The sequence below is a fragment of the Salvelinus alpinus genome, chromosome 34, assembly GCF_045679555.1.
Source record: "Salvelinus alpinus chromosome 34, SLU_Salpinus.1, whole genome shotgun sequence".
NCBI classification, from domain to species: Eukaryota; Metazoa; Chordata; class Actinopteri; order Salmoniformes; family Salmonidae; genus Salvelinus; species Salvelinus alpinus.
In genome coordinates this window covers 2,089,787-2,114,850 of record NC_092119.1, presented here as the reverse complement: position 1 = coordinate 2,114,850, position 25,064 = coordinate 2,089,787, and the positions used below count along the sequence as shown (strand labels likewise).

Here is a 25,064-nt window from a genome sequence, read left to right as displayed (position 1 = left end):
GAAAATAATCATACGGCAACAGGAAATGTGGATTAGAATTCATGGACATTTTTGAAGGGGTTGAAACCGTTTTCATAAGGGAAAATCAAGTCCGAAATTTCAAAGTGGAAATTAAAAACTTTAGAAACATTTTTAAACCTGAAATACACTACAAGTTTTACATGTCCTGCATTGCAGGAAATGTTACCTGCAACAGGGTAATCAAATTACGATCCTACACCTGTATACACAGTCCAGGAAGTTTAAGAAAGGTTATGGACTGTACTTACCGTAACAGGAAATGTCCTTCTACATATTGTTGTTGTCAGGCCTCAACATGTCCGTCTTGTGGCTGAAACGGGTCATGCTCCTGGCTGAAAAGCAGTGGCTGTCTGCTGAAAAGAGGAGCAGGAGAAATGTGTCACTTGGCAATGGGAATGTCATTAAGAGCCCACTCTCTGTTGCAACATTGGTTGCATACCAAATGGCACTCTGTTCCCTGTCAAAAAAAAAAAAATACAAATATCCCAACGCCCCAGGGCAGTGATTGGGGACATTGCCCTGTGTAGAGTGCCGTCTTTCGGATGGGACGTTAAATCGAGTGTCCTGACTCTCTGTGGTCACTAAAGATCCCATGACACTTATTGTAAGAGTAGGGGTGTTAACCCTGGTGTCCTGGCTAAATTCCCAATCTGGCCCTCATACCATCAGTCACCTAATCCTCCCCAGTTTACAATTGGCTCATTCATCTCCCCTGTAACTATTCCCCAGGTCGTTGCTGTAAATGAGAATGTGTTCTCAGTCAACATACCTGGTAAAATAAGGGTTAAATAAAATGAAATGTAGTGCACTACTTTTGACCAGAGCCCTATGGAACCTGGACAACAGTAGTGCACTACATAGGGAATAGGGTGCCATTTTCGGATGAAGTCATCATGTGATTCTGAAGCCTGAGCTTTGTACTCATGAATCGATTTACGATTGTGTTTAAAGACTATGCTTAAACAAATAATGTTTATTTTCTAGGGATAACATACGGTTATGATTGTGTTTAAAATGTTGTGGTAACACAGGACATGTACAGTGATCTCCAAAAGTATTGGGACGGTGACACATTTGCTGTTGTTTTGTCTCTGTATTCCAGCACTTTGGATTTGAAACGATACCAATGACTATGAGGTTAAAAGTGCAGACTGTCCGCTTTAATTTGAGACTATTGTCGTCCATGTCGGGTGAACCGTTTAGAAATTCAAGCACTTTTTGTTCAAAGTCCACCCATTTTAGGGGACGAAAAGTATCGGGACAAATTCACTTATGTGTATTAATGTAGTCAAAAGTTAAGTATTTTGTCCCATATTCCTAGCGTGCAATGATTACGTCAATTTGTTGGATTCATTTGCTGTTTGTTTTGGTTGTGTTTCAGATAATCTTTTGCCCAGTAGAAATTAATGGTAACTCAACTATTGTATAATTTTGGTGTCACTTTTATTGTAAATAAGAATTTAATATGTTTCTAAACACTTCTACATTGATGTGGATGCTACCATGGTTACGGATAGTCCTGAATGAATCGTGAATAACGATGAGTTAGAAAGTTACAGACACACAACTACTGTACACTACGTGGCCAACAGTATGTGGACACCTGCTTGTCGAACGTCTCGTTCCAAAATCATGGACATTAATATTTATTTATTTTTTTATTTTTATTTTACCGTTATTTTACCAGGTAAGTTGACTGAGAACACGTTCTCATTTGCAGCAACGACCTGGGGAATAGTTACAGGGGAGAGGAGGGGGATGAATGAGCCAATTGTAAACTGGGGATTATTAGGTGACCGTGATGGTTGAGGGCCAGATTGGGAATTTAGCCAGGACACCGGGGTTAACACCCCTACTCTTACGATAAGTGCCATGGGATCTTTAATGACCTCAGAGAGTCAGGACACCCGTTTAACGTCCCATCCGAAAGACGGCACCCTACACAGAGCAGTGTCCCCAATCACTGCCCTGGGGCATTGGGATCTTTGTTTAGACCAGAGGAAAGAGTGCCTCCTACTGGCCCTCCAACACCACTTCCAGCAGCACCTGGTCTCCCATCCAGGGACTGACCAGGACCAACCCTGCTTAGCTTCAGAAGCAAGCCAGCAGTGGTATGCAGGGTGGTATGCTGCTGGAGTTGGTCCCGCTTTGCTGCTATAACAGCCTCCACTCTTCTGGGAAGGCTTTTCACTAGATGTTGGAACATTGCTGCGGGGACTTGCTTCCATTCAGCCTCGAGCATTAGTGAGGTCGGGCACTGATGTTGGGCGATTAGGCCTGGCTCGCAGTCGGCGTTCCAATTCATCCCAAAGGTGTTCGATGGGGTTGAGGTCAGGGCTCTTCCACACCAATCTCAACAAACCATTTCTGTATGGGCCTCGCTTTGTGCACGGGTGCATTGTCATCCTGAAACAGGAATGGGCCTTCCCTTTGGCAGATAATAGGTCAGTATGGGGGAAAATTACATTATAAATGGAAGGTGTTCTGTTTCTGTGGTCCAGAAGTCAGTGGTAGGTCAAACCTCAGGAGGGACGGAGAGAGGGAGAGGACATTCTGTGGTCCAGAAGTCAGACACAAATCATCATTATGCTTTCTCAGAAAAGAGACATCCAACAGCACGTTGTTAAACCATATGATTTAGTCTACCACTTTATGGTACACATAGACAGCACAAACAAGCACAGAACATCCAATTCCTTTCGGTTAACTCCTAAAAATGTCCATGTGGTATTTTCACTATCTTCTACAACTTGGTACTCCTTCAAACTAATCCACAACGCAAGATGGTGCCGACAGAGATGGTCACCTCGCTTCGAGTCCTTACACAAGAATTTCACTAAACTCACATTAACATCTGCTAACCATGTGTATGTGACCAATACAATTTGATTTAATGATTTGACACAGAAGCAGTAAGTATTTTATCTACCTAGTCTCACGTTACCATACCTCCAAACCACATTGTTGTTACGTCGCTACCTAGTCTGGCGTTACCATACCTCCAAATCACATTGTTGTCACGCCTCATTAGCTACCTAACCAAGTACAGGTATTTGGGATGGCACCAGTGTGTTTAGCAACATGAGGTTGTCGGTAGGAAATGTTTGAAACTGTAGAAATGTGTCCAGTCTCCAGTGTCTGAAGTTCTCCTCTTCTTCCTCTCCGTCTTTCTCCAGGTGTGTCACGCTGAGCTGCACCTGGCCACCTGTTTCCAGCCTGTTAACGGACGTATTCAACTGCAGGTCCTCGCTGCCCAGAATCTCCCTGCTCCACTCCGGCAGGGTAGGTGTCTACTTCACCTGACCAGACCTGGGTTCAAAATATTATTTGAAAAAAAATAAAAAATGTAGCTGTGCTCGATTGAACTTGTCTGTTGCAATGGAACCAATGGAACGTCCAACAAGTGCCAACCCTGGACACCACCAGGCACTCCGGGCAGGCTACAACAGCAAATACTGAATGTTTTAGAAATATATCTAATAGTATTTGAACCCAGGTCTGGATCTGCCCACCTACATTATTCACGTACATCATTCTTCGAGAAAAAAAACATTTTAAATTATTTGAATGATGAGTAATCTTGAGTGGCCATCCTTACAAATCCCGTCTGGTATGTGAGAAGCCTTGGGATTCCGAGGCTAACGAGTAACCATTTTGTTTGTGTGTTTCCTTCCTTCCTTCCTTCCTTCCTTCCTTCCTTCCTTCCTTCCTTCCTTCCTTCCTTCCTTCCTTCCTTCCTTCCTTCCTTCCTTCCTTCCTTCCTTCCTTCCTTCCTTCCTTCCTTCCTTCCTTCCTTCCTTCCTTCCTTCCTTCCTTCCTTCCTTCCTTCCTTCCTTCCTTCCTTCATTCCTTCCTTCCTTCCTTCCTTCCTTCCTTGTCTGTGAAACAGCGTTCTTTGTGAAGATAGAGATGCAGCAGTCGGGCAGGGTGGTGATGAAGAAGAAGACTCACACCCTGAAGTCCTCCGGAGGTCAGCTGACCTGGACTGAGTCTTTCTACTTCCCCTTAGCTCTGGACCAGAGCTTCCTTCTGTCAGTCAAACTCTACAGTCACCGCTCTGTCAGACGAAAACACTTCCTCGGACAGGTGATAACGGCTTAAACGTACTGTATCTGTATGACTTTGTTGTTGTATGACTTTCTTCTTCGTTTTCTTCTTCTTCTTCTTGCCACTATTCCATGCACACAAACGCTCTGCCTATCTCGCTGTCACACACACCAGTAACCACGTGGAGTGTTTGCGTTTTCGAAGATTAGGCCAGTTACATAACAACATCCATTTTTCTGCAGGTTCACCTTGGCTTCGACAGCCCAACGCAGGAAGCAGCAGAGCAGTGGAGGGACAGCATGTCTCACCCCGAGAGGGTGGTGGATGTATGGCACAGACTCAACGGGTCCTGAAACGCCTGTAGCAACTCACACAGCCTGTAGTAACTCACACAGCCTGTAGAAACTCACACAGCCTGTAGTAACTCACACAGCCTGTAGAAACTCACACTGCCTGTAGAAATTCACACAGCCTGTAGTAACTCACACAGCCTGTAGCAACTCACACAGCCTGTAGCAACTCACACAGCCTGTAGCAACTCACACAGCCTGTAGCAACTCACACAGCCTGTAGAAACTCACACAGCCTGTAGAAACTCACACAGCCTGTAGTAACTCACACAGCCTGTAGAAACTCACACAGCCTGTAGTAACTCACACAGCCTGTAGAAACTCACACAGCCTGTAGAAACTCACACAGCCTGTAGAAACTCACACAGCCTGTAGTAACTCACACAGCCTGTAGAAACTCACACAGCCTGTAGTAACTCACACAGCCTGTAGAAACTCACACAGCCTGTAGAAACTCACACAGCCTGTAGAAACTCACACAGCCTGTAGTAACTCACACAGCCTGTAGAAACTCACACAGCCTGTAGAAACTCACACAGCCTGTAGAAACTCACACAGCCTGTAGAAACTCACACAGCCTGTAGTAACTCACACAGCCTACATTCAAAATGGTACCCTATTGCGGGGGTTCTCAAAGTGGGGTCCACGGTGGTACTGCCACGGAGTCCGCGGCCACATCTCAAAATATATATTTTTAAAAATATTAAAATAAAATACATTTCTTATTAATATTACAAACAACAACAGGTTAAACACAATTTTTGGCATATGGATCTATGGAATAAGTTTATGGTGTGTAATACAATGTTATATTATTAACCTAAAATGTATGTTCTTAAAGGCCTAGTGCAGTCAAAAATGTGTTTTTTCCTATGTTTTATATATGAGGTTGGAATAATACTGTGAAATTGTGAAAAATGATGATAATGCCCTTTTAGTGTAAGAGCTGTTTTGAAAAGACCTGAAATTTCATCCTGTTTTGGTGGGATGGAGTTTTGGTCTGCCTGAAGACATCACCAGGCGGTAAATTAAGGAATCAAATTAAATCAAACTTTATTTGTCACATGCGTCGAAAACAACAGGTGTAGTAGACCTTACCCGTGAAATGCTGACTTACAAGCCCTTAACCAACAGTGCAGTTCAAGAAAGAGTTAAGAAAATATTTAACAAATAAACTAAAGTAAAAATCATTAAAAAGTAACACAATAAAATAACAATAACGAGACTATATACAGGGTACTGAGTCAATGTGCGGGGGTACAGGTTAGTCAAGGTAATTTGCACATGTAGGTAGGGGTGAAGTGACTATGCATAGATAATAAACAGCGAGTAGCAGCAGTGTATAAAACAAATGGAGGGGGGTGTGGGGGGGGGGGGTGTCAATTTAAATAGTCCAGGTGGCCATTGGATTAATTGTTCAGCAGACTTATGGCTTGGGGGTAGAAGCTGTTAAGGAGCCTTTTGGTCCTAGACTTGGCGCTCCGGTAACGCTTGCCGTGCGGTAGCAGAGAGAACAGTCTGTGATTTGGGTGACTGGAGTAATCGCAGTTCTGATGTCTAGAAGTTATTTTCGGTCATAAGAGACGGTGAGCAGCAATATTATGTACAAAATAAGTTTAAAAAATAAGTTACAAACAACGCAAAAAACTAACAAAATAGCACAGTTGGTTAGGAGCATGTAAAACATCAGCCATCCCCTCTGGCGCCAATAAGAAAGAGATTTCCAAATCTCTCTGCCAATAACAGCTCGTTTTCAGTTTTCCCCTCCCCCCCACTCAGACCACTCCCAGACAGTCCTAGCAAAATTCTTGCTTTAGAAATGTCTCTTTACTAAGAAGCTATTTTTGTTTATTTTTGACCATTTCATTTGAAACAATCACAGTAACGTACTTAATTGTTACCCAACACCTGAACAGGCAGGTGACCAAGACGATTTAGACACAGCCTCACCTGGACAGACAGGTGACCAAGACGATTTAGACACAGCCTCACCTGGACAGACAGGTGACCAAGACGATTTAGACACAGCCTCACCTGGACAGACAGGTGACCAAGACGACGTAGACACAGCCTCACCTGGACAGACAGGTGACCAAGACGATGTAGACACAGCCTCACCTGAACAGGCAGGTGACCAAGACGATGTAGACACAGCCTCACCTGAACAGGCAGGTGACCAAGACGATTTAGACACAGCCTCACCTGGACAGGCAGGTGACCAAGACGATGTAGACACAGCCTCACCTGAACAGGCAGGTGACCAAGACGATTTAGACACAGCCTCACCTGAACAGGCAGGTGACCAAGACGATTTAGACACAGCCTCACCTGAACAGGCAGGTGACCAAGACGATGTAGACACAGCCTCACCTGAACAGGCAGGTGACCAAGACGATTTAGACACAGCCTCACCTGAACAGGCAGGTGACCAAGACGATTTAGACACAGCCTCACCTGGACAGGCAGGTGACCAAGACGATGTAGACACAGCCTCACCTGAACAGGCAGGTGACCAAGACGACATAGACACAGCCTCACCTGAACAGGCAGGTGACCAAGACGATTTAGACACAGCCTCACCTGAACAGACAGGTGACCAAGACGATTTAGACACAGCCTCACCTGAACAGGCAGGTGACCAAGACGATTTAGACACAGCCTCACCTGAACAGGCAGGTGACCAAGACGATTTAGACACAGCCTCACCTGGACAGGCAGGTGACCAAGACGATGTAGACACAGCCTCACCTGAACAGGCAGGTGACCAAGACGACATAGACACAGCCTCACCTGAACAGGCAGGTGACCAAGACGATTTAGACACAGCCTCACCTGAACAGGCAGGTGACCAAGACGATTTAGACACAGCCTCACCTGGACAGGCAGGTGACCAAGACGATGTAGACACAGCCTCACCTGGACAGACAGGTGACCAAGACGATTTAGACACAGCCTCACCTGAACAGACAGGTGACCAAGACGATTTAGACACAGCCTCACCTGAACAGACAGGTGACCAAGACGATGTAGACACAGCCTCACCTTGACAGGCAGGTGACCAAGACGATGTAGACACAGCCTCACCTGGACAGACAGGTGACCAAGACGATGTAGACACAGCCTCACCTTGACAGACAGGTGACCAAGACGATGTAGACACAGCCTCACCTGAACAGACAGGTGACCAAGACGATGTAGACACAGCCTCACCTTGACAGACAGGTGACCAAGACGATGTAGACACAGCCTCACCTTGACAGGCAGGTGACCAAGACGATGTAGACACAGCCTCACCTGAACAGGCAGGTGACCAAGACGATGTAGACACAGCCTCACCTGAACAGGCAGGTGACCAAGACCTGTACACTCATAACACAAGCACATGCTTTTTAGTCGGGAACCGGACCCATAGGAACAACCACACCTGTACCTGTACCTGTACCTGTACCTGTACCTGTATCTGTACCTGTACCTGTACCTGTATCTGTATCTGTATCTGTATCTGTATCTGTACCTGTACCTGTACCTGTACCTGTATCTGTATCTGTATCTGTATCTGTACCTGTACCTGTACCTGTACCTGTATCTGTATCTGTATCTGTATCTGTATCTGTACCTGTACCTGTACCTGTACCTGTATCTGTATCTGTATCTGTACCTGTACCTGTACCTGTATCTGTACCTGTACCTGTACCTGTATCTGTATCTGTATCTGTATCTGTATCTGTACCTGTACCTGTACCTGTACCTGTATCTGTATCTGTATCTGTATCTGTACCTGTACCTGTACCTGTACCTGTATCTGTATCTGTATCTGTACCTGTACCTGTACCTGTACCTGTACCTGTACCTGTATCTGTACCTGTACCTGTACCTGTACCTGTACCTGTACCTGTATCTGTACCTGTACCTGTACCTGTACCTGTATCTGTACCTGTACCTGTACCTGTATCTGTATCTGTACCTGTATCTGTATCTGTACCTGTACCTGTATCTGTATCTGTACCTGTACCTGTATCTGTACCTGTACCTGTACCTGTATCTGTACCTGTATCTGTACCTGTACCTGTACCTGTACCTGTACAGCCATACCAGCATGCTATATAACTGGGCTTGGCAACAGGAGGCCCAACAGGCAGCTTTTCAAAGACTGTTAAATCACCAGGAATTCAGCTAAAATTTGTTTAATATAGTAAATATGTTCAATTATTTTGGGGCTTAGGCCTAGATTCAATCAGATCAAACTGACATAGCTGATGTTTTGACCGTGTCGGGAGGTGGAACTACGTTGGAGCGGTCAAACATTCCTGTCACCCTAATGGAGGTGTAGATTACATCTCACATTCCAGTGTTCCCAACATGTAAACAAGTCTGCATAGGATTTCTCTTAAATGCGACGCCGTGCAACCAATGACAATGGTCGCTTTAGGTATAATGCCAGGAGCCACTTGTGGATTTCACGTCTCTAACGCAGTTCCACCTCCGATACCGCCAAAATGTAAATATTAGTATAGAGTTATGTTCTGCCCCCCCCCACCCCCCTGACCATCTGCTCCGGCATAAATCGGGCCTGCGTCTGAATGTGGGCACATCCTGTTGTTTTATAAGATCACAGGACACTGCTTCCACTACAGATTATGTACCCTCACTCTGCTTAATTAAAAAGGGATTGTTATTTAAACACATTCTGTGAATGTCTGGAAGAACAAATGGATTTGTTTATTTTTTTGTCGATAAAGTTTGACTTGTTTTGTATGTTGTCAAATGTTTTAGTGAACGTGCAGTACATGGATATGGATGTTTTTAAAGAAAGAAAATGATTTTTAAACTCTTATTTAATATATTTATAGCTGTTTATAACTGCTAGGAATTGTAGCATGTATGAATCCCTGGTCTATTATAATGTATCAATATTTTTTGCACTTCTTCCTTGTTTAGTCTTCTAATCGTAATCTAGAGAACTACTGTATAAGTATAATAAATTATTAACCTCACATTAGCATATTAGCGTATAGTATAATTATTAATCTCACATTAGCATATTAGCATCTCCTGTCTTTTATGTAATGACATGTAAAGATTGTAAAGATAAGCATGATTAAAACAGGTCCTATCTTAAACCCAAATCTGTACAGATGTCAGACCTGGTTTGTTCTGATCAAAGGTGTTGTAAAAGCAAGGAAACAGTCCAGTCTGTTGTTTCAGTATGTGTAGCATACGATGCTAACGTATCCCTCAGTATTCTATAGGCCAGTGTGTATCTTCTCTGAAATGGGACCAACAACCATAAAACAATTTGTAGCCTTTTATTATAGAATTGCGTGAGAGACACATGTTGAGAACAAAACTGTGAAAGATTCCACACTGGCCTCAATACAATAGACATTTCCACTGCGTCACTCACCTCCTTCCAACTCTCAAAAATGTAAGTTTCCTGCTGGTTCGGGTTGCAATCATCTGAAATCATGTGTTGTCCACTGACCTGTATTCTACAAAAATTCAATGAAGGATTTTATTGTCCAACAATAGAGAAACGGTTTTGGTCTGGCAATTGAAAAATGGGATTTAAAAAGACTATATTTATATATATATTTTAAATATCACGGTTAGAAACCACTTTATCTACCTGAAAAGGGACATTAATATTGTCTTTACATGAACATATAGTATCAAATTACAGCAATGTGCATATATAAACCCTTAGAAGCCCATTCTAAACCAATTATCAAGGCAGCCTTAGTGTAAAGTGTTACCAGCAATGTTCTAGTCTATTAGGAGTGTGGTATATTGGTGTCAGGCTGATCAGTGTCTATTGGGAGTGTGGTGTATTGGTGTCAGGCTGATCAGTGTCTAGGTGTGTGGTATATTGGTGTCAGGCTGATCAGTGTCTATTAGGAGTGTGGTATATTGGTGTCAGGCTGATCAGTGTCTATTAGGAGTGTGGTATATTGGTGTCAGGCTGATCAGTGTCTATTAGGTGTGTGGTATATTGGTGTCAGGCTGATCAGTGTCTAGGAGTGTGGTATATTGGTGTCAGGCTGATCAGTGTCTATTAGGAGTGTGGTATATTGGTGTCAGGCTGATCAGTGTCTATTAGGAGTGTGGTATATTGGTGTCAGGCTGATCAGTGTCTAGGTGTGTGGTATATTGGTGTCAAGCTGATCAGTGTCTATTAGGAGTGTGGTATATTGGTGTCAGGCTGATCAGTGTCTAGGAGTGTGGTATATTGGTGTCAGGCTGATCAGTGTCTAGGTGTGTGGTATATTGGTGTCAGGCTGATCAGTGTCTATTAGGAGTGTGGTATATTGGTGTCAGGCTGATCAGTGTCTATTAGGAGTGTGGTATATTGGTGTCAGGCTGATCAGTGTCTAGGATTGTGGTATATTGGTGTCAGGCTGATCAGTGTCTATTAGGAGTGTGGTATATTGGTGTCAGGCTGATCAGTGTCTATTAGGAGTGTGGTATATTGGTGTCAGGCTGATCAGTGTCTAGGAGTGTGGTATATTGGTGTCAGGCTGATCAGTGTCTATTAGGAGTGTGGTATATTGGTGTCAGGCTGATCAGTGTCTATTAGGAGTGTGGTATATTGGTGTCAGGCTGATCAGTGTCTATTAGGAGTGTGGTATATTGGTGTCAGGCTGATCAGTGTCTATTAGGTGTGTGGTATATTGGTGTCAGGCTGATCAGTGTCTAGGAGTGTGGTATATTGGTGTCAGGCTGATCAGTGTCTATTAGGAGTGTGGTATATTGGTGTCAAGCTGATCAGTATCTATTAGGAGTGTGGTATATTGGTGTCAGGCTGATCAGTGTCTATTAGGAGTGTGGTATATTGGTGTCAGGCTGATCAGTGTCTATTAGGTGTGTGGTATATTGGTGTCAGGCTGATCAGTGTCTATTAGGAATGTGGTATATTGGTGTCAGGCTGATCAGTGTCTAGGAGTGTGGTATATTGGTGTCAGGCTGATCAGTGTCTATTAGGAGTGTGGTATATTGGTGTCAGGCTGATCAGTGTCTATTAGGAGTGTGGTATATTGGTGTCAGGCTGATCAGTGTCTATTAGGAGTGTGGTATATGGGTGTCAGGCTGATCAGTGTCTAGGAGTGTGGTATATTGGTGTCAGGCTGATCAGTGTCTAGGAGTGTGGTATATTGGTGTCAGGCTGATCAGTGTCTATTAGGAGTGTGGTATATTGGTGTCAGGCTGATCAGTGTCTAGGTGTGTGGTATATTGGTGTCAGGCTGATCAGTGTCTATTAGGAATGTGGTATATTGGTGTCAGGCTGATCAGTGTCTAGGAGTGTGGTATATTGGTGTCAGGCTGATCAGTATCTATTAGGAGTGTGGTATATTGGTGTCAGGCTGATCAGTGTCTATTAGGAGTGTGGTATATTGGTGTCAGACTGATCAGTGTCTATTAGGAGTGTGGTATATTGGTGTCAGGCTGATCCGTGTCTATTAGGAGTGTGGTATATTGGTGTCAGGCTGATCAGTGTCTATTAGGAGTGTGGTATATTGGTCAGGCTGATCAGTGTCTATTAGGAGTGTGGTATATTGGTGTCAGGCTGATCAGTGTCTAGGTGTGTGGTATATTGGTCAGGCTGATCAGTGGAAGGTGTGTGTGAGCAGCTGTGATGGCACATCTCTACAAACACACTCAAGGGACACTTACGTTGTGGACTAAGACAACAATACATGGTGTGTATGGGCAATGCTTGCTTGCGTGTATCCAGAACAACAAGGCTTTCCACGTGACGTGCGACAAGCGTCAAATACCGCCACTACATCCTGGATGTTTAATCGGCAGTCATCATTTACGTAATTAATGTTTGATCTAAGTTAATGTTTAGCCAGCCTGCGAGCATTCTAGACACACATTGGCCAATAGTTTTTCCTAGCACTCAGCCAGACCCTTTGCTCTTTGTTAACTGAGAGAACAGGAAGTACTGCTATAATTTATGGAGATACTGTCTCGTTAGGTTTTTCGGGAAGTTGTGTGTCACACCTGGGTTCAAATACTACTTGGCTTTAGAATGTGTGTGAGGTGGGCGGGGTTTTCACCTTTTGAGACTTTTCCATTGGTTCCCTTGCAACAGGCAAGCTCAATCAAGCACAGATACAGTGTTTTAAATGATTTTGAATAGTATTTGAACCCATGTCTGGTGTGTAACAGGTTATCTCTCATGTTGGCAACCTGCGGTCAAACATTCCAACCTGCCTTCTATGTTCAGGTCTTTATTTGGATAGCCCCACACTGATGATCTACAGGTGGTCAGACTTTCCACAAACTATCTGTTGATAAGCAACTGCTTGCTAAGGTTTACGGTTAGGTTTAGATTAAGGGTTAGGTTTAGAATAAGGGTTAGGTTTAGATTAAGGGTTAGAATAAGGGTTAGGGTTAGAATAAGGGTTAGGTTTAGAATAAGGGTCAGGGTTAGTATGTAGTTAGTTGAAATGTTGTTGACAGTTATTGAACATCTACAAACCATTTGTTTGGGGACTATGCAACAGAAAAAAAGTGTTACACAAGTTAATTCCGCCGTCATTATGGATAAAATGAGTGAAGGGCCTCTGAGTGTTTCTATGGTGACCAGAGCCATCCTGGGTCACCAGGATCTAAGTTAACTCTGTGTGTTCTGGTTTTGGCTAGATGGAGTACAGCTAAGGAACGGAAGTGGTGCAAAAAAAAATGTAATTCTCTCACCTTTTTGCGATTTGTTTTTTTGGCTAGATGGAGTACAGCTAAGGACATACAGTACTTGGGGTCCCCTGAGGAAAAACTATCATCTTTAACAAACAAATTAAAAACTATTTTTTTCTTCAAGTGGCTATGGAATACAAACTCTCAGGTCTAGATTTAATAAGATCAAGTGTTACCCAGCAATAGCAGACACCCGCATAGCGGATATTTTGGCAGTGGGACTGAATTGGAGCCTTTAAATTAGTGAGCAACTGCCCTTGCATCATTGTCACAAAGTCACAACCGTCCCCGTTCCTGTTGGAAGTTCAAAATTAGGCTATATTGAAATAATTACGCTCAAATTGAAAAACCATTAAAGAATGAGGAGTTCTATCATTCTAATCAGGGTGTAGATTACATCTCACATTCCAGTGTTTGAACACGTAAACAAGGCAGGCCTCTACCTTCTTTTAACAAGGAAAAATGTAGGAGCACTATTTGTTGTTATTGTTGATAACAATCCGTTGTTCTTTGTAGTAATGGTGCAAGTATGACGGTCATGAATCTGTGCTCAGTGAGTTCCCCACATTTAGGGGCTGCCGTAGTGAAGAAATCATTGCAACAATTATCTGGGTGATTTTCTTTCTTCTTTCTTCTCTGTAAATTAAAATTCCGGGTCGCAGAGCAAAAATATTTAGGTGCATTGGCTAATGAAACTCCGTGCAGACACTTGTGGATTTGACAGCTCCGACAATGTGCGGATCTGATTGAATCGGACCCTTATTGCCTTTTACACTATTGGAATGCACTTTCATGTCATTATTGTTGTTGGGACAGCCTGAGGTACCTGAAGCTGTGAATCTGAAGTGTTCATTTGGGATTATAATTTCTCCAAGTGGGGTTCCCCTTCATTTTCTAGTGTCAATTTGGAATTGTTTGCAGAACAAATGTGTGAACCCGACATAGAAGTAGAGCAGGAATACCGACCGGACATGCAGGGCACTTGTCTGACCACCAGGGGGCCCCCAACCCAAAGAATACAATACAAATCAGACTATGAACACGTCATAAAACCATGGAAAAATGTGTAGAATTACAGGATGTTTTATAAAATTTAAAAGTTTTTCCCAAAACAAATCTGGCGCCCATGCCGGATGTGTTTTTTGTTGTTGTTGATAAGACTAGAATTCATGTGAAACTCAAAAGACTTTGGTATAATCAGGTAAACTGACCCTCTGAAAGACGAAATGTTCAATGATCTGAAATGATTCGATCTAGCCTTAATACCACTCTTAATAAGACACGTTAAAAATTTCACAACGTTTCCATGAGAACTGCCAAACACTTACTGTGGAAAAAAATTACAAAAATACATTTAATGATCATTGAATATTCAAAACGTAATCCATACTTTATGTCAAATTCCCTGATTGTATCAAATAATGTATTAAACTCCCTGTACACAAATGCCTTGGAGGTTAAGGGCTGGGGGTTGTCTCTGGACAAGGTCCTGTTATCCTTCTCCTGAAAGCACGGTCCCTCTCCTAGGACTTTTAATACATTTAATACATAGAGAGTGTTTATGTTATCTACAGAGTGGACATCAATGTCCTGGCTACATCTTGAAGTCTTTACAACTATAATCTATCAGGGTTAGAATTCTGCCTCCACCATGATGACGACTGAAGCACAGAACAAAGACTAACAGACCAACGTGTCAGAAGGCCGAACAGAAGAGACACGAAGACGAGCTGGCCTGTATTATTCTGTTACAACAACTTACAGTCCCTCATGAACAGATCAGTCTATTTCCTGTGACCTCACAACCAGACAGAGAGTAGTCTGTCCACCGTGTGGGGAGTCTGATGAACATTGTATTCCTGTTGTAGTAAATGTTCAGGTTAGTCAGTCACATGGCATGGAGTTCAAAGACAACCGGTCTGACAGGAAATCAGTGTGGCTGAAGGTGTCCAACATCCTCAGAGCAGGTCCACAGGTTGAGGATGGAGTCAGACTTCTTGTCCCTCTTGTATGGAAATAGAGGATCTGTGAATAAAATGAGACGACAAATTATACATCCACAGTGGCAATCAAGTTTCTGGAGGTAACAAAAAAAAAAAGAAGACACTTCTGATTAAAATAATGATTTAATTTGTCACCTGAAGGATATATGGAATTAATTGTTTTGGTACAAATGAAAAACCTTGTTTGGAAATCCTGACAACAAGGTAATCTCTATGACAACAAGGCAATCTCTATGACAACAAGGCAATCTCTATGACAACAAGGTCTTCTTTATGACAAGTGAAAGCTAGCCTGGATTTTCAAGTCTGCCCGAGATGTGTTTTGACGTGTTTGGGGATTGTGATTCCTTTCAGGTACTGTAGGCACCTGGATGAACACAGAACCATTCAGCCCAACTGTATGGTATCTTAAGTTGAGACACAAATGGAAAGACAAATAACATGCTCATTGAGCATGGGAAATGTATCTGTAAATACATTAGTATTATTATTAGTTCTGTGTCTGGCTTGGTAGTTAGTGTAACCGATGTGAAATGGCTAGCTAGTTATAAAAAGTAATAATAATAAAGTTATACTGTTACATTAGCCTGAAAATCTGCTAAATCTGTGTTAAAATATACAATATCAAAAAGGAAAACTGATTTAAATCACCCACTTCCTGCCCCACTGGAGGCCTTTCACCTCTTACCAGGCCGTCATTGTAAAGAATCATATGTTCTTAATGGACCCCGCCCTGGTAAAAATAAACGTTACATTCAGAGAAGGACCAAAAAATAAGTGCCTCATCAAAATGTTTTACGGTAGCTGCTTTTAGTAAGTATTTAGGAATTAACGTGCAAAAAAACCCGGAATAGTCCACCCGGAAGCTAAATAAAATTCAAACCCACGTTTGAAAATTTGATTCTACTTTAAATTCACCCCCCCCCCCCATTCCCCCCTTGCATAAGGACCAAGACTAAAGACAATCGACAGAGTAAGTTGAAACTTAATTTTATTTTATTTGTGGATTCCGGCGGACTATTCAGATTTTTTGCTAAATAATTCCCAGCAACGTTAGCGTGTACATAAAATTCTAGCGTTGCTAAAAGCAGCTAGTTTTAAGGGAGACCGTTGTGTAGATGCAGTTATTCTCCCTAGTCGGTCCATGTTGATAGAAGTCTACAGTGAACATGAAAAACCTCCACCCACAAAATGTCAGGCACTCACCAGCAGAGAAGCCACCTCGTCATCACCGGCAGAGGCCACCTCGTCATCACCGGCAGAGAGGGCACCTCGTCATCACCGGCAGAGAGGCCATCTCGTCGTCACCGGCAGAGAGGCCACCTCGTCGTCACCGGCAGAGAGGCCACCTCGTCGTCACCGGCAGAGAGGCCACCTCGTCATCACCGGCAGAGAGGCCACCTCGTCATCACCAGCAGAGAGGCCTCTCGTCATCACCGGAAGAGAGGCCACCTCGTCATCACCAGCAGAGAGGCCACCTCGTCATCACCGGCAGAGAGGCCACCTCGTCATCACCGGCAGAGAGGCCACCTCGTCGTCACCAGCAGAGAGGCCACCTCGTCGTCACCAGCAGAGAGGCCACCTCGTCGTCACCAGCAGAGGCCACCTCGTCGTCACCAGCAGAGAGGCCACCTCGTCGTCACCAGCAGAGAGGCCACCTCGTCATCACCAGCAGAGAGGCCAACTCGTCATCACCAGCAGAGAGGCCAACTCGTCATCACCGGCAGAGGCCACCCCGTCATCACCGGCAGAGAGGCCACCTCGTCATCACCGGCAGAGAGGCCACCTCGTCATCACCAGCAGAGAGGCCACCTCGTCATCACCAGCAGAGAGGCCACCTCGTCATCACCAGAAGAGAGGCCACCTCGTCATCACCAGAAGAGAGGCCACCTCGTCGTCACCGGCAGAGAGGCCACCTCATCATCACCAGCAGAGATGCCACCTCATCATCACCAGCAGAGAGGCCACCTCGTCATCACCAGCAGAGAGGCCAACTCGTCATCACCGGCAGAGGCCACCCCGTCATCACCGGCAGAGGTCACCTCGTCATCACCGGCAGAGAGGCCACCTCGTCATCACCGGCAGAGAGGCCACCTCATCATCACCAGCAGAGATGCCACCTCATCATCACCAGCAGAGAGGCCACCTCGTCATCACCAGCAGAGAGGCCAACTCGTCATCACCGGCAGAGGCCACCCCGTCATCACCGGCAGAGGTCACCTCGTCATCACCGGCAGAGAGGCCACCTCGTCATCACCAGCAGAGATGCCACCTCGTCATCACGACTGAGAAGTTTCATCCTCAAGTCTTCTGGAAGGAACAAGCCACTGCTCCTGTCATACTATAGATGACCTCCTTCTTCACCACTAGATGGGAAATGAACATGTTTAGTGCCCGTGGACAAGTGAGTTCCACAAAGAAGCATTGGACAACACTGACATCACCAATAAGACGATCTTCTAAGCCACAAATAGTCAATTATCTGATTCTTCAAAATAATATTGACACCAACCTTTGGCGATGAGATGTTTTCATTTGTGAAGAGTTGAAACAGTAGAGAAGGGATAAGACCACGCTGCTTTAAGGACTGGAAACACACATCACCTGTGAATGAACATGTTTAAGGTTATCAGACCAAGCCATAACAGCTAGGTTACATTCATTTAAGTGTTGAAATAAATGCAATTGGCACCAGTCAGATTATATGAATTATTAAAATTTGAACATAATTTACAAAAAAAAATTGTACAAATATTAAATACCAATAGAAAAACTCGATTGTGAATTCCAGTCACACATTTACTTACATACCTTTTTATCCGAGGCTCACAGGTGTCAGAGAAACAACTGAGAATGTCAGTGGAAGTGTCCTCTTCAAAACACTTCCACTTCACAGTTGATGGTAGAATAACGTCATGTTCAAAACAGGAAGTATTGGTTGCAGTAAACCAAGTCTTGATGTACGGTCTTTCTTAATCTCGCTAGAAACCCCCCCCCCCGAAAAAGTTCCAAATATATTTTCTAAAAGATAAACACGCTCCATCATAGTAGGTTCTTTCACCAACACAAAAGTCTTAATAAAAAATATATAAAATCCTTGTGTGCTTTCTTATATCTAACAAAAAATGATCAGAGGTTCTTCTATAGAGGCTTGTAAAGGTAGTGGAGTTTGACTTGTCAATTGATACGTCGTTCAACGGTGAAGACAAATGAAGTCTAGCAATAATCATGCTGTATTCAGTCTCTTTACATCAAGACCAGGCATCAAGAGATAACCAACATGAGGCCAAGGGAATCCACACAATCCACTAAACCAAATCAGAGACTAAACCCTTAATCCAAATCAAAGACTAAACCCTTAATCCAAATCAAAGACTAAACCCTTAATTAACCAAATCAAAGACTAAACCCTTAATCCAAATCAAAGACTAAACCCTTAATAATCCAAATCAAAGACTAAACCCTTAATAATCCAAATCAAAGACTAAACCCTTAATAATCCAAATCAAAGACTAAACCCTTAATAATCCAAATCAAAGACTAAACCCTTAATAATCCAAATCAAAGACTAAACCCTTAATAATCCAAATCAAAGACTAAACCCTTAATAATCCAAATCAAAGACTAAACCCTTAATAATCCAAATCAAAGACTAAACCCATAATAATCCAAATCAAAGACTAAACCCTTAATAATCCAAATCAATCAAACAATATATATGTTTCCAATTATTTCCCTGAATACTAAAAAGACTAGGCTACTAATTGGTACACCATTTGCACGTTTTGCTACAGTATACCTAATGAATACGATGAAGGAGTTGAATCTCCGGTAGGCTTGTTGACTCAGTGACTCATAGAATGTGAGTCTATTGACTTCTGGAAGACAGGAAATGAGTCTTCCATTAGGAACCGTTCACATTCCTTTGGATCACTGTAGCATTGAGAGAGCTATCCACCCTACAGCTGAGACGAGGTGGCCAAGCAGCACAAATAGACCAATTGATGCAGAGTAAGCTTGTTGCAACTGTTGTCATTTGTAATGTGTGCATCAGCTAGTTTGTGTAATTTTTTTTCCAGTTAGGCTACATCCTGTCCAGACTTCAGCTCCTCCACTGCTTCAGTGTGTTTCTCTCTACCACACCTGCTCAACAGCCATTCTACCTTTAGACAAAACTCTGTTCTCTCTGCTTTCTGCTCTGATTTCAACACCGTCTTTTTCACTGTCCTCCGACTCCTTTTCCAGGTCAGAAGGTCATTGAGGTCATTGAGATTTCTGCTTTTCCTTTCCTGGGATGAAACATCAGAGACGCTCTCTGTCTCGTCACAATGAGGTGCTACTGGGATGAAACATCAGACACTCTCTGTCTCGTCACAATGAGGTGCTACTGGGATGAAACATCAGACACTCTCTGTCTCGTCACAATGAGGTTCTACTGGGATGAAACATCAGAGATACTCTCTGTCTCGTCACAATGAGGTTCTACCGGGATGAAACATCAGAGATGCTCTCTGTCTCGTCACAATGAGGTTCTACTGGGATGAAACATCAGAGATGCTCTCTGTCTCGTCACAATGAGGTTCTACTGGGATGAAACATCAGAGATGCTCTCTGTCTCGTCACAATGAGGTTCTACTGGGATGAAACATCAGAGATGCTCTCTGTCTCGTCACAATGAGGTTCTACTGGGATGAAACATCAGAGATGCTCTCTGTCTCGTCACAATGAGGTTCTACCGGGATGAAACATCAGAGATGCTCTCTGTCTCGTCACAATGAGGTTCTACCGGGATGAAACATCAGAGATGCTCTCTGTCTCGTCACAATGAGGTTCTACTGGGATGAAACATCAGAGATGCTCTCTGTCTCGTCACAATGAGGTTCTACTGGGATGAAACATCAGAGATGCTCTCTGTCTCGTCACAATGAGGTTCTACTGGGATGAAACATCAGAGATGCTCTCTGTCTCGTCACAATGAGGTTCTACTGGGATGAAACATCAGAGATGCTCTCTGTCTCGTCACAATGAGGTTCTACTGGGATGAAACATCAGAGATGCTCTCTGTCTCGTCACAATGAGGTTCTACTGGGATGAAACATCAGAGATGCTCTCTGTCTCGTCACAATGAGGTTCTACTGGGATGAAACATCAGAGATGCTCTCTGTCTCGTCACAATGAGGTTCTACTGGGATGAAACATCAGAGATGCTCTCTGTCTCGTCACAATGAGGTTCTACTGGGATGAAACATCAGAGATGCTCTCTGTCTCGTCACAATGAGGTTCTACTGGGATGAAACATCAGAGATACTCTCTGTCTCGTCACAATGAGGTGCTACTGGGATGAAACATCAGAGATGCTCTCTGTCTCGTCACAATGAGGTTCTACTGGGATGAAACATCAGAGATGCTCTCTGTCTCGTCACAATGAGGTTCTACTGGGATGAAACATCAGAGATGCTCTCTGTCTCGTCACAATGAGGTTCTACTGGGATGAAACATCAGAGATGCTCTCTGTCTCGTCACAATGAGGTTCTACTGGGATGAAACATCAGAGATGCTCTCTGTCTCGTCACAATGAGGTTCTACTGGGATGAAACATCAGAGATGCTCTCTGTCTCGTCACAATGAGGTTCTACTGGGATGAAACATCAGAGATGCTCTCTGTCTCGTCACAATGAGGTTCTACTGGGATGAAACATCAGAGATGCTCTCTGTCTCGTCACAATGAGGTTCTACTGGGATGAAACATCAGAGATGCTCTCTGTCTCGTCACAATGAGGTTCTACCGGGATGAAACATCAGAGATGCTCTCTGTCTCGTCACAATGAGGTTCTACTGGGATGAAACATCAGAGATGCTCTCTGTCTCGTCACAATGAGGTTCTACCGGGATGAAACATCAGAGATACTCTCTGTCTCGTCACAATGAGGTTCTACTGGGATGAAACATCAGAGATACTCTCTGTCTCGTCACAATGAGGTTCTACCGGGATGAAACATCAGAGATACTCTCTGTCTCGTCACAATGAGGTTCTACCGGGATGAAACATCAGAGATGCTCTCTGTCTCGTCACAATGAGGTTCTACTGGGATGAAACATCAGAGATGCTCTCTGTCTCGTCACAATGAGGTTCTACTGGGATGAAACATCAGAGATGCTCTCTGTCTCGTCACAATGAGGTTCTACTGGGATGAAACATCAGAGATGCTCTCTGTCTCGTCACAATGAGGTTCTACTGGGATGAAACATCAGAGATGCTCTCTGTCTCGTCACAATGAGGTTCTACCGGGATGAAACATCAGAGATACTCTCTGTCTCGTCACAATGAGGTTCTACTGGGATGAAACATCAGAGATACTCTCTGTCTCGTCACAATGAGGTTCTACCGGGATGAAACATCAGAGATACTCTCTGTCTCGTCACAATGAGGTTCTACCGGGATGAAACATCAGAGATACTCTCTGTCTCGTCACAATGAGGTTCTACTGGGATGAAACATCAGAGATGCTCTCTGTCTCGTCACAATGAGGTTCTACTGGGATGAAACATCAGAGATGCTCTCTGTCTCGTCACAATGAGGTTCTACTGGGATGAAACATCAGAGATGCTCTCTGTCTCGTCACAATGAGGTTCTACTGGGATGAAACATCAGAGATGCTCTCTGTCTCGTCACAATGAGGTGCTACTGGGATGAAACATCAGAGATGCTCTCTGTCTCGTCACAATGAGGTTCTACTGGGATGAAACATCAGAGATGCTCTCTGTCTCGTCACAATGAGGTTCTACTGGGATGAAACATCAGAGATGCTCTCTGTCTCGTCACAATGAGGTTCTACCGGGATGAAACATCATAGATACTCTCTGTCTCGTCACAATGAGGTTCTACCGGGATGAAACATCAGAGATGCTCTCTGTCTCGTCACAATGAGGTTCTACTGGGATGAAACATCAGAGATACTCTCTGTCTCATCACAATGAGGTTCTACCGGGATGAAACATCAGAGATACTCTCTGTCTCGTCACAATGAGGTTCTACTGGGATGAAACATCAGAGATGCTCTCTGTCTCGTCACAATGAGGTTCTACTGGGATGAAACATCAGAGATGCTCTCTGTCTCGTCACAATGAGGTTCTACTGGGATGAAACATCAGAGATACTCTCTGTCTCGTCACAATGAGGTTCTACTTGTCTGACTTTATAGAATTACATTTCATTGGTCTTCTTGGCTATAAACATGTCAACTTATCTCTTCTTCCTCATTAAATCTCCTCTTTTCTGTTTCTCCTTTCAGTCTTTGGTATTTTGGCTCAAGTGAAGCTGTAGTGACCTTCTGGTTACATCTGTGAAGTTGCGTTGACTTGACTTTCAAAAGAACCTCTTTCTGCAGTTGGTAGTGGTGACTGTGGGAGACTGAATACATTTTCTGGCTGAATATTACTGGGTGTCGATCCATCTTTGATCAAGTGTTCTTCAGATGTGCTGACGGTATCTTGGTCTTCACAGAAATAAACCACTTTGACCTCAGAGTGAAGATCTGACTCCTCCTTTATTGCAGACGTCAGCTGGTCCATTATCCCGGGCCAAGCAGCGCTGCCTCATCAGTGGAGATTTGTTTCAATCGTCTCCATAGCGATAGTGTCTTTACCATGATGAGGATATAGGTTACCAGTCTTGCATCTTGTTCCGTATTTTGTTTGGGGGAATAATCTGAAAGCACCTTTTTTTTTGTTGCTTTTCTCAATCACACTCGGTATTATGAACAATTCTTTAGAGATTAGTTTGCTTTCCCGTTTTTGCCCATGTTTGTGTTTCTGAACCGCTCTTCGCACTTTATGGGAAATACGTAATTGAAATTGATTGCGTCTCTGATTTTGCAAACTAAGATCAAAATTGTATTCTAGAATATCATAGAGGATATACCCCCATCCTTTTGCTTTCTTAGACTCTGCTGCCCTTTTTGCATATTTATACACCTCAAATATTACGCCGTTTGTCAGTAACTGAAATTCCAGTTTCTTTTTAGAGGGTTTAAATGCAACATCAAGGTCCAGCCCTATTTCCTCACAGAGTGAGTAGCGCTCTTTGACCCCTTTTTTGGTGTTAGACGTCACATTTGATTGGTCCAAGTTGGTAACAACAATTTGCTTTGTTTCATCAGTACAAAGTGCAAGGTCAGTCTCCTCAGAGATTCTCTCCTTCTTGACACAATGGGATTCTACTGGTCTGACTTCAAAATGGCCTCCCTCCGTCTCCCTGGTTACGCACGTGTCCATTTCTTTTTTCTTTCTCATTAAATCCAATCTCCTCCTTTTCGACACTTCTTTCATTTGATATTTCGGCTCAAATGATGCTGTAGTTACCTGGTTACTGGACATCTCTGTATGATTATTGCGTTTGCGTGACTTTTTCAAGAAAAATGCTTCCTTTTCAAGTTCAAATCTCCATTGACCATTTAAACCTGCCTTGCGCTGTAAAACTGCTCTTAACCTATTCATGATATCTTCAGCCAGCTCAGTTTTCCCACTTTGTAAATCCAGATCAAAATTATACTCAACAACATCACAGACCATCTGCTTCCAATTTCCACACACTTTTGAGGCAAAATCAGCCAATTCAACCATTACGTCTCTGGTCAATAGATGCAAGTCAAGTTTCTCAATTTTCCCAAATTTTGATTTCACATCAAGGTCAAGTCCTTTTTCCTTACAGATTGGGTAGAGTTCCCTCAATGCTTCTTCTACTGTGGGCATCATGAAGGATTGATCCATCTGAGTGGTGATAGTCTCCGTCTGGACATGATGGATGATGTCCAGATCTGACTCATCCCTCTTGCAGATATCATTAGGTCCATTTTCAGGGTCAAGGATTGCGGTCTCATCAGCACATTGTGTTACATCTGTCTCAGTAGAGAAGCTCTCAGTCGTCACATGCAGAGGAGCTATCAGGTCCACAACAGGCTCCTCCTTTATGCAGATGTCAAAAGGTGTCGGATTTTCTGACACGCTGTTATGCAAATGAGACCGTGCCCATTTAAGAGAGTATTCCAATACTTTCATTGTCTTTGGATCAGGAAGTTCAAACACTTCTGTTAACCAATCAGGTGTTCTCTTGGGGTACATTTTCAGCATTTATTTTATTTTTCTTTCTATCTTGTTTGAAAAGTGATATCGTTTTTCATTTTCTACACCAAGATCAAAATTGTACTCTAGAATATCAAAGATAACATGCTTGTGAGCTCTATTAATCTCTTTAGCATATTCAGACACCTCAATCATGACACCAATTGTCATTAAATGCAAATCAAGTTTCTGCGTCGCTCCAGATCCAACGTGGAAATCTATTCCTATTTCCTTGCACTTGGCGTATGGATCTTTCCAACATTTCCCAAACTTTCTTAGGTTAGGTCTTGAGTAACAGCCACGACACTGCTGTATATATTTATCTACCCTTTTTTTGCACTGTAGTCTTTGTCTTAAAGTGACATTGTAGTCTTCGTCTTCATCAGAGGTGAAGTTCACTGGCTCACAATATTCTGGAAGAATAAGCCTAGTAGATACAGCTAAATGACAGCCGCTTTCTGTTGCAGGTGAGGTTAGTACAGAAGGAATGGCAGTACTATGACTTGGGATATTAACATTGTCTACAGGCAATTCATTATTGGTCCGGGTCTGTTTTTGGTTTAGGCTAAACTCCTGTGAAGTTGGGTTGATTTGAGCTTCAAAAGAATCGCTGAGGGTGGATATATGTCCCGTCAGAATATCACTGGATGGGTTTCCACGCCATGACTCCTCTTTGATCAAATGCCTTTCAGGTGTACTGATGATATCTTGATCTTTACAGAAATAAACCACTTTGACAGCCCTGTTCTCCCCATCATGTGCTCCGGTCTTTTCAGGAAAAATACGTAAAATCTGCCCTTGACTTGTTGTTTGGGGACTTATGGTA

The 25,064-nt window shown here is 43.3% G+C and overlaps 2 protein-coding genes and 1 long non-coding RNA gene across 3 annotated transcripts in view; 2 read left to right on the top strand and 1 right to left on the bottom strand.

Annotated features, from left to right (window-relative positions):
* Positions 1-9,544, top strand: part of LOC139563665 (tandem C2 domains nuclear protein-like) — a 40,404-nt gene extending 30,860 nt beyond the window's left edge. Inside the window, exons 9-11 of the mRNA XM_071382518.1 lie at positions 3,198-3,303; positions 3,911-4,107; positions 4,311-9,544. Coding sequence (XP_071238619.1) covers positions 3,198-3,303; positions 3,911-4,107; positions 4,311-4,421 — 414 coding nt within the window. The 3' untranslated portion in view covers positions 4,422-9,544. The remainder of the gene's footprint in view (positions 1-3,197; positions 3,304-3,910; positions 4,108-4,310) is intronic.
* On the top strand, positions 5,187-7,465 carry LOC139563483 (clumping factor A-like). The gene is made up of 2 exons (XM_071382193.1): positions 5,187-5,210; positions 6,335-7,465. Exons 1-2 carry the CDS (start codon positions 5,187-5,189, stop codon positions 7,463-7,465), a joined length of 1,155 nt encoding a protein of 384 aa, XP_071238294.1.
* Positions 9,545-14,443: 4,899 nt separating the features above from the next.
* On the bottom strand, positions 14,444-19,628 carry LOC139563615 (uncharacterized). The gene is made up of 4 exons (XR_011672598.1): positions 17,930-19,628; positions 17,631-17,722; positions 16,325-17,484; positions 14,444-15,140 (listed from the first exon to the last, which is right to left on the bottom strand). It is a non-coding gene; the product is annotated as an uncharacterized lncRNA (long non-coding RNA).
* Between the last annotated feature and the right edge of the window lie 5,436 nt (positions 19,629-25,064).

What these genes read in the sequence shown, in the direction of transcription:
- LOC139563483 (XM_071382193.1), top strand. Translation starts at nt 5,187, where the DNA reads ATGGATCTATGGAATAAGTTTATG. An exon ending in ATCTATGGAATAAGTTTATG is followed by an intron (nt 5,211 to 6,334) that starts GTGTGTAATACA and finishes ACACCTGAACAG; the next exon opens with GCAGGTGACCAAGACGATTT.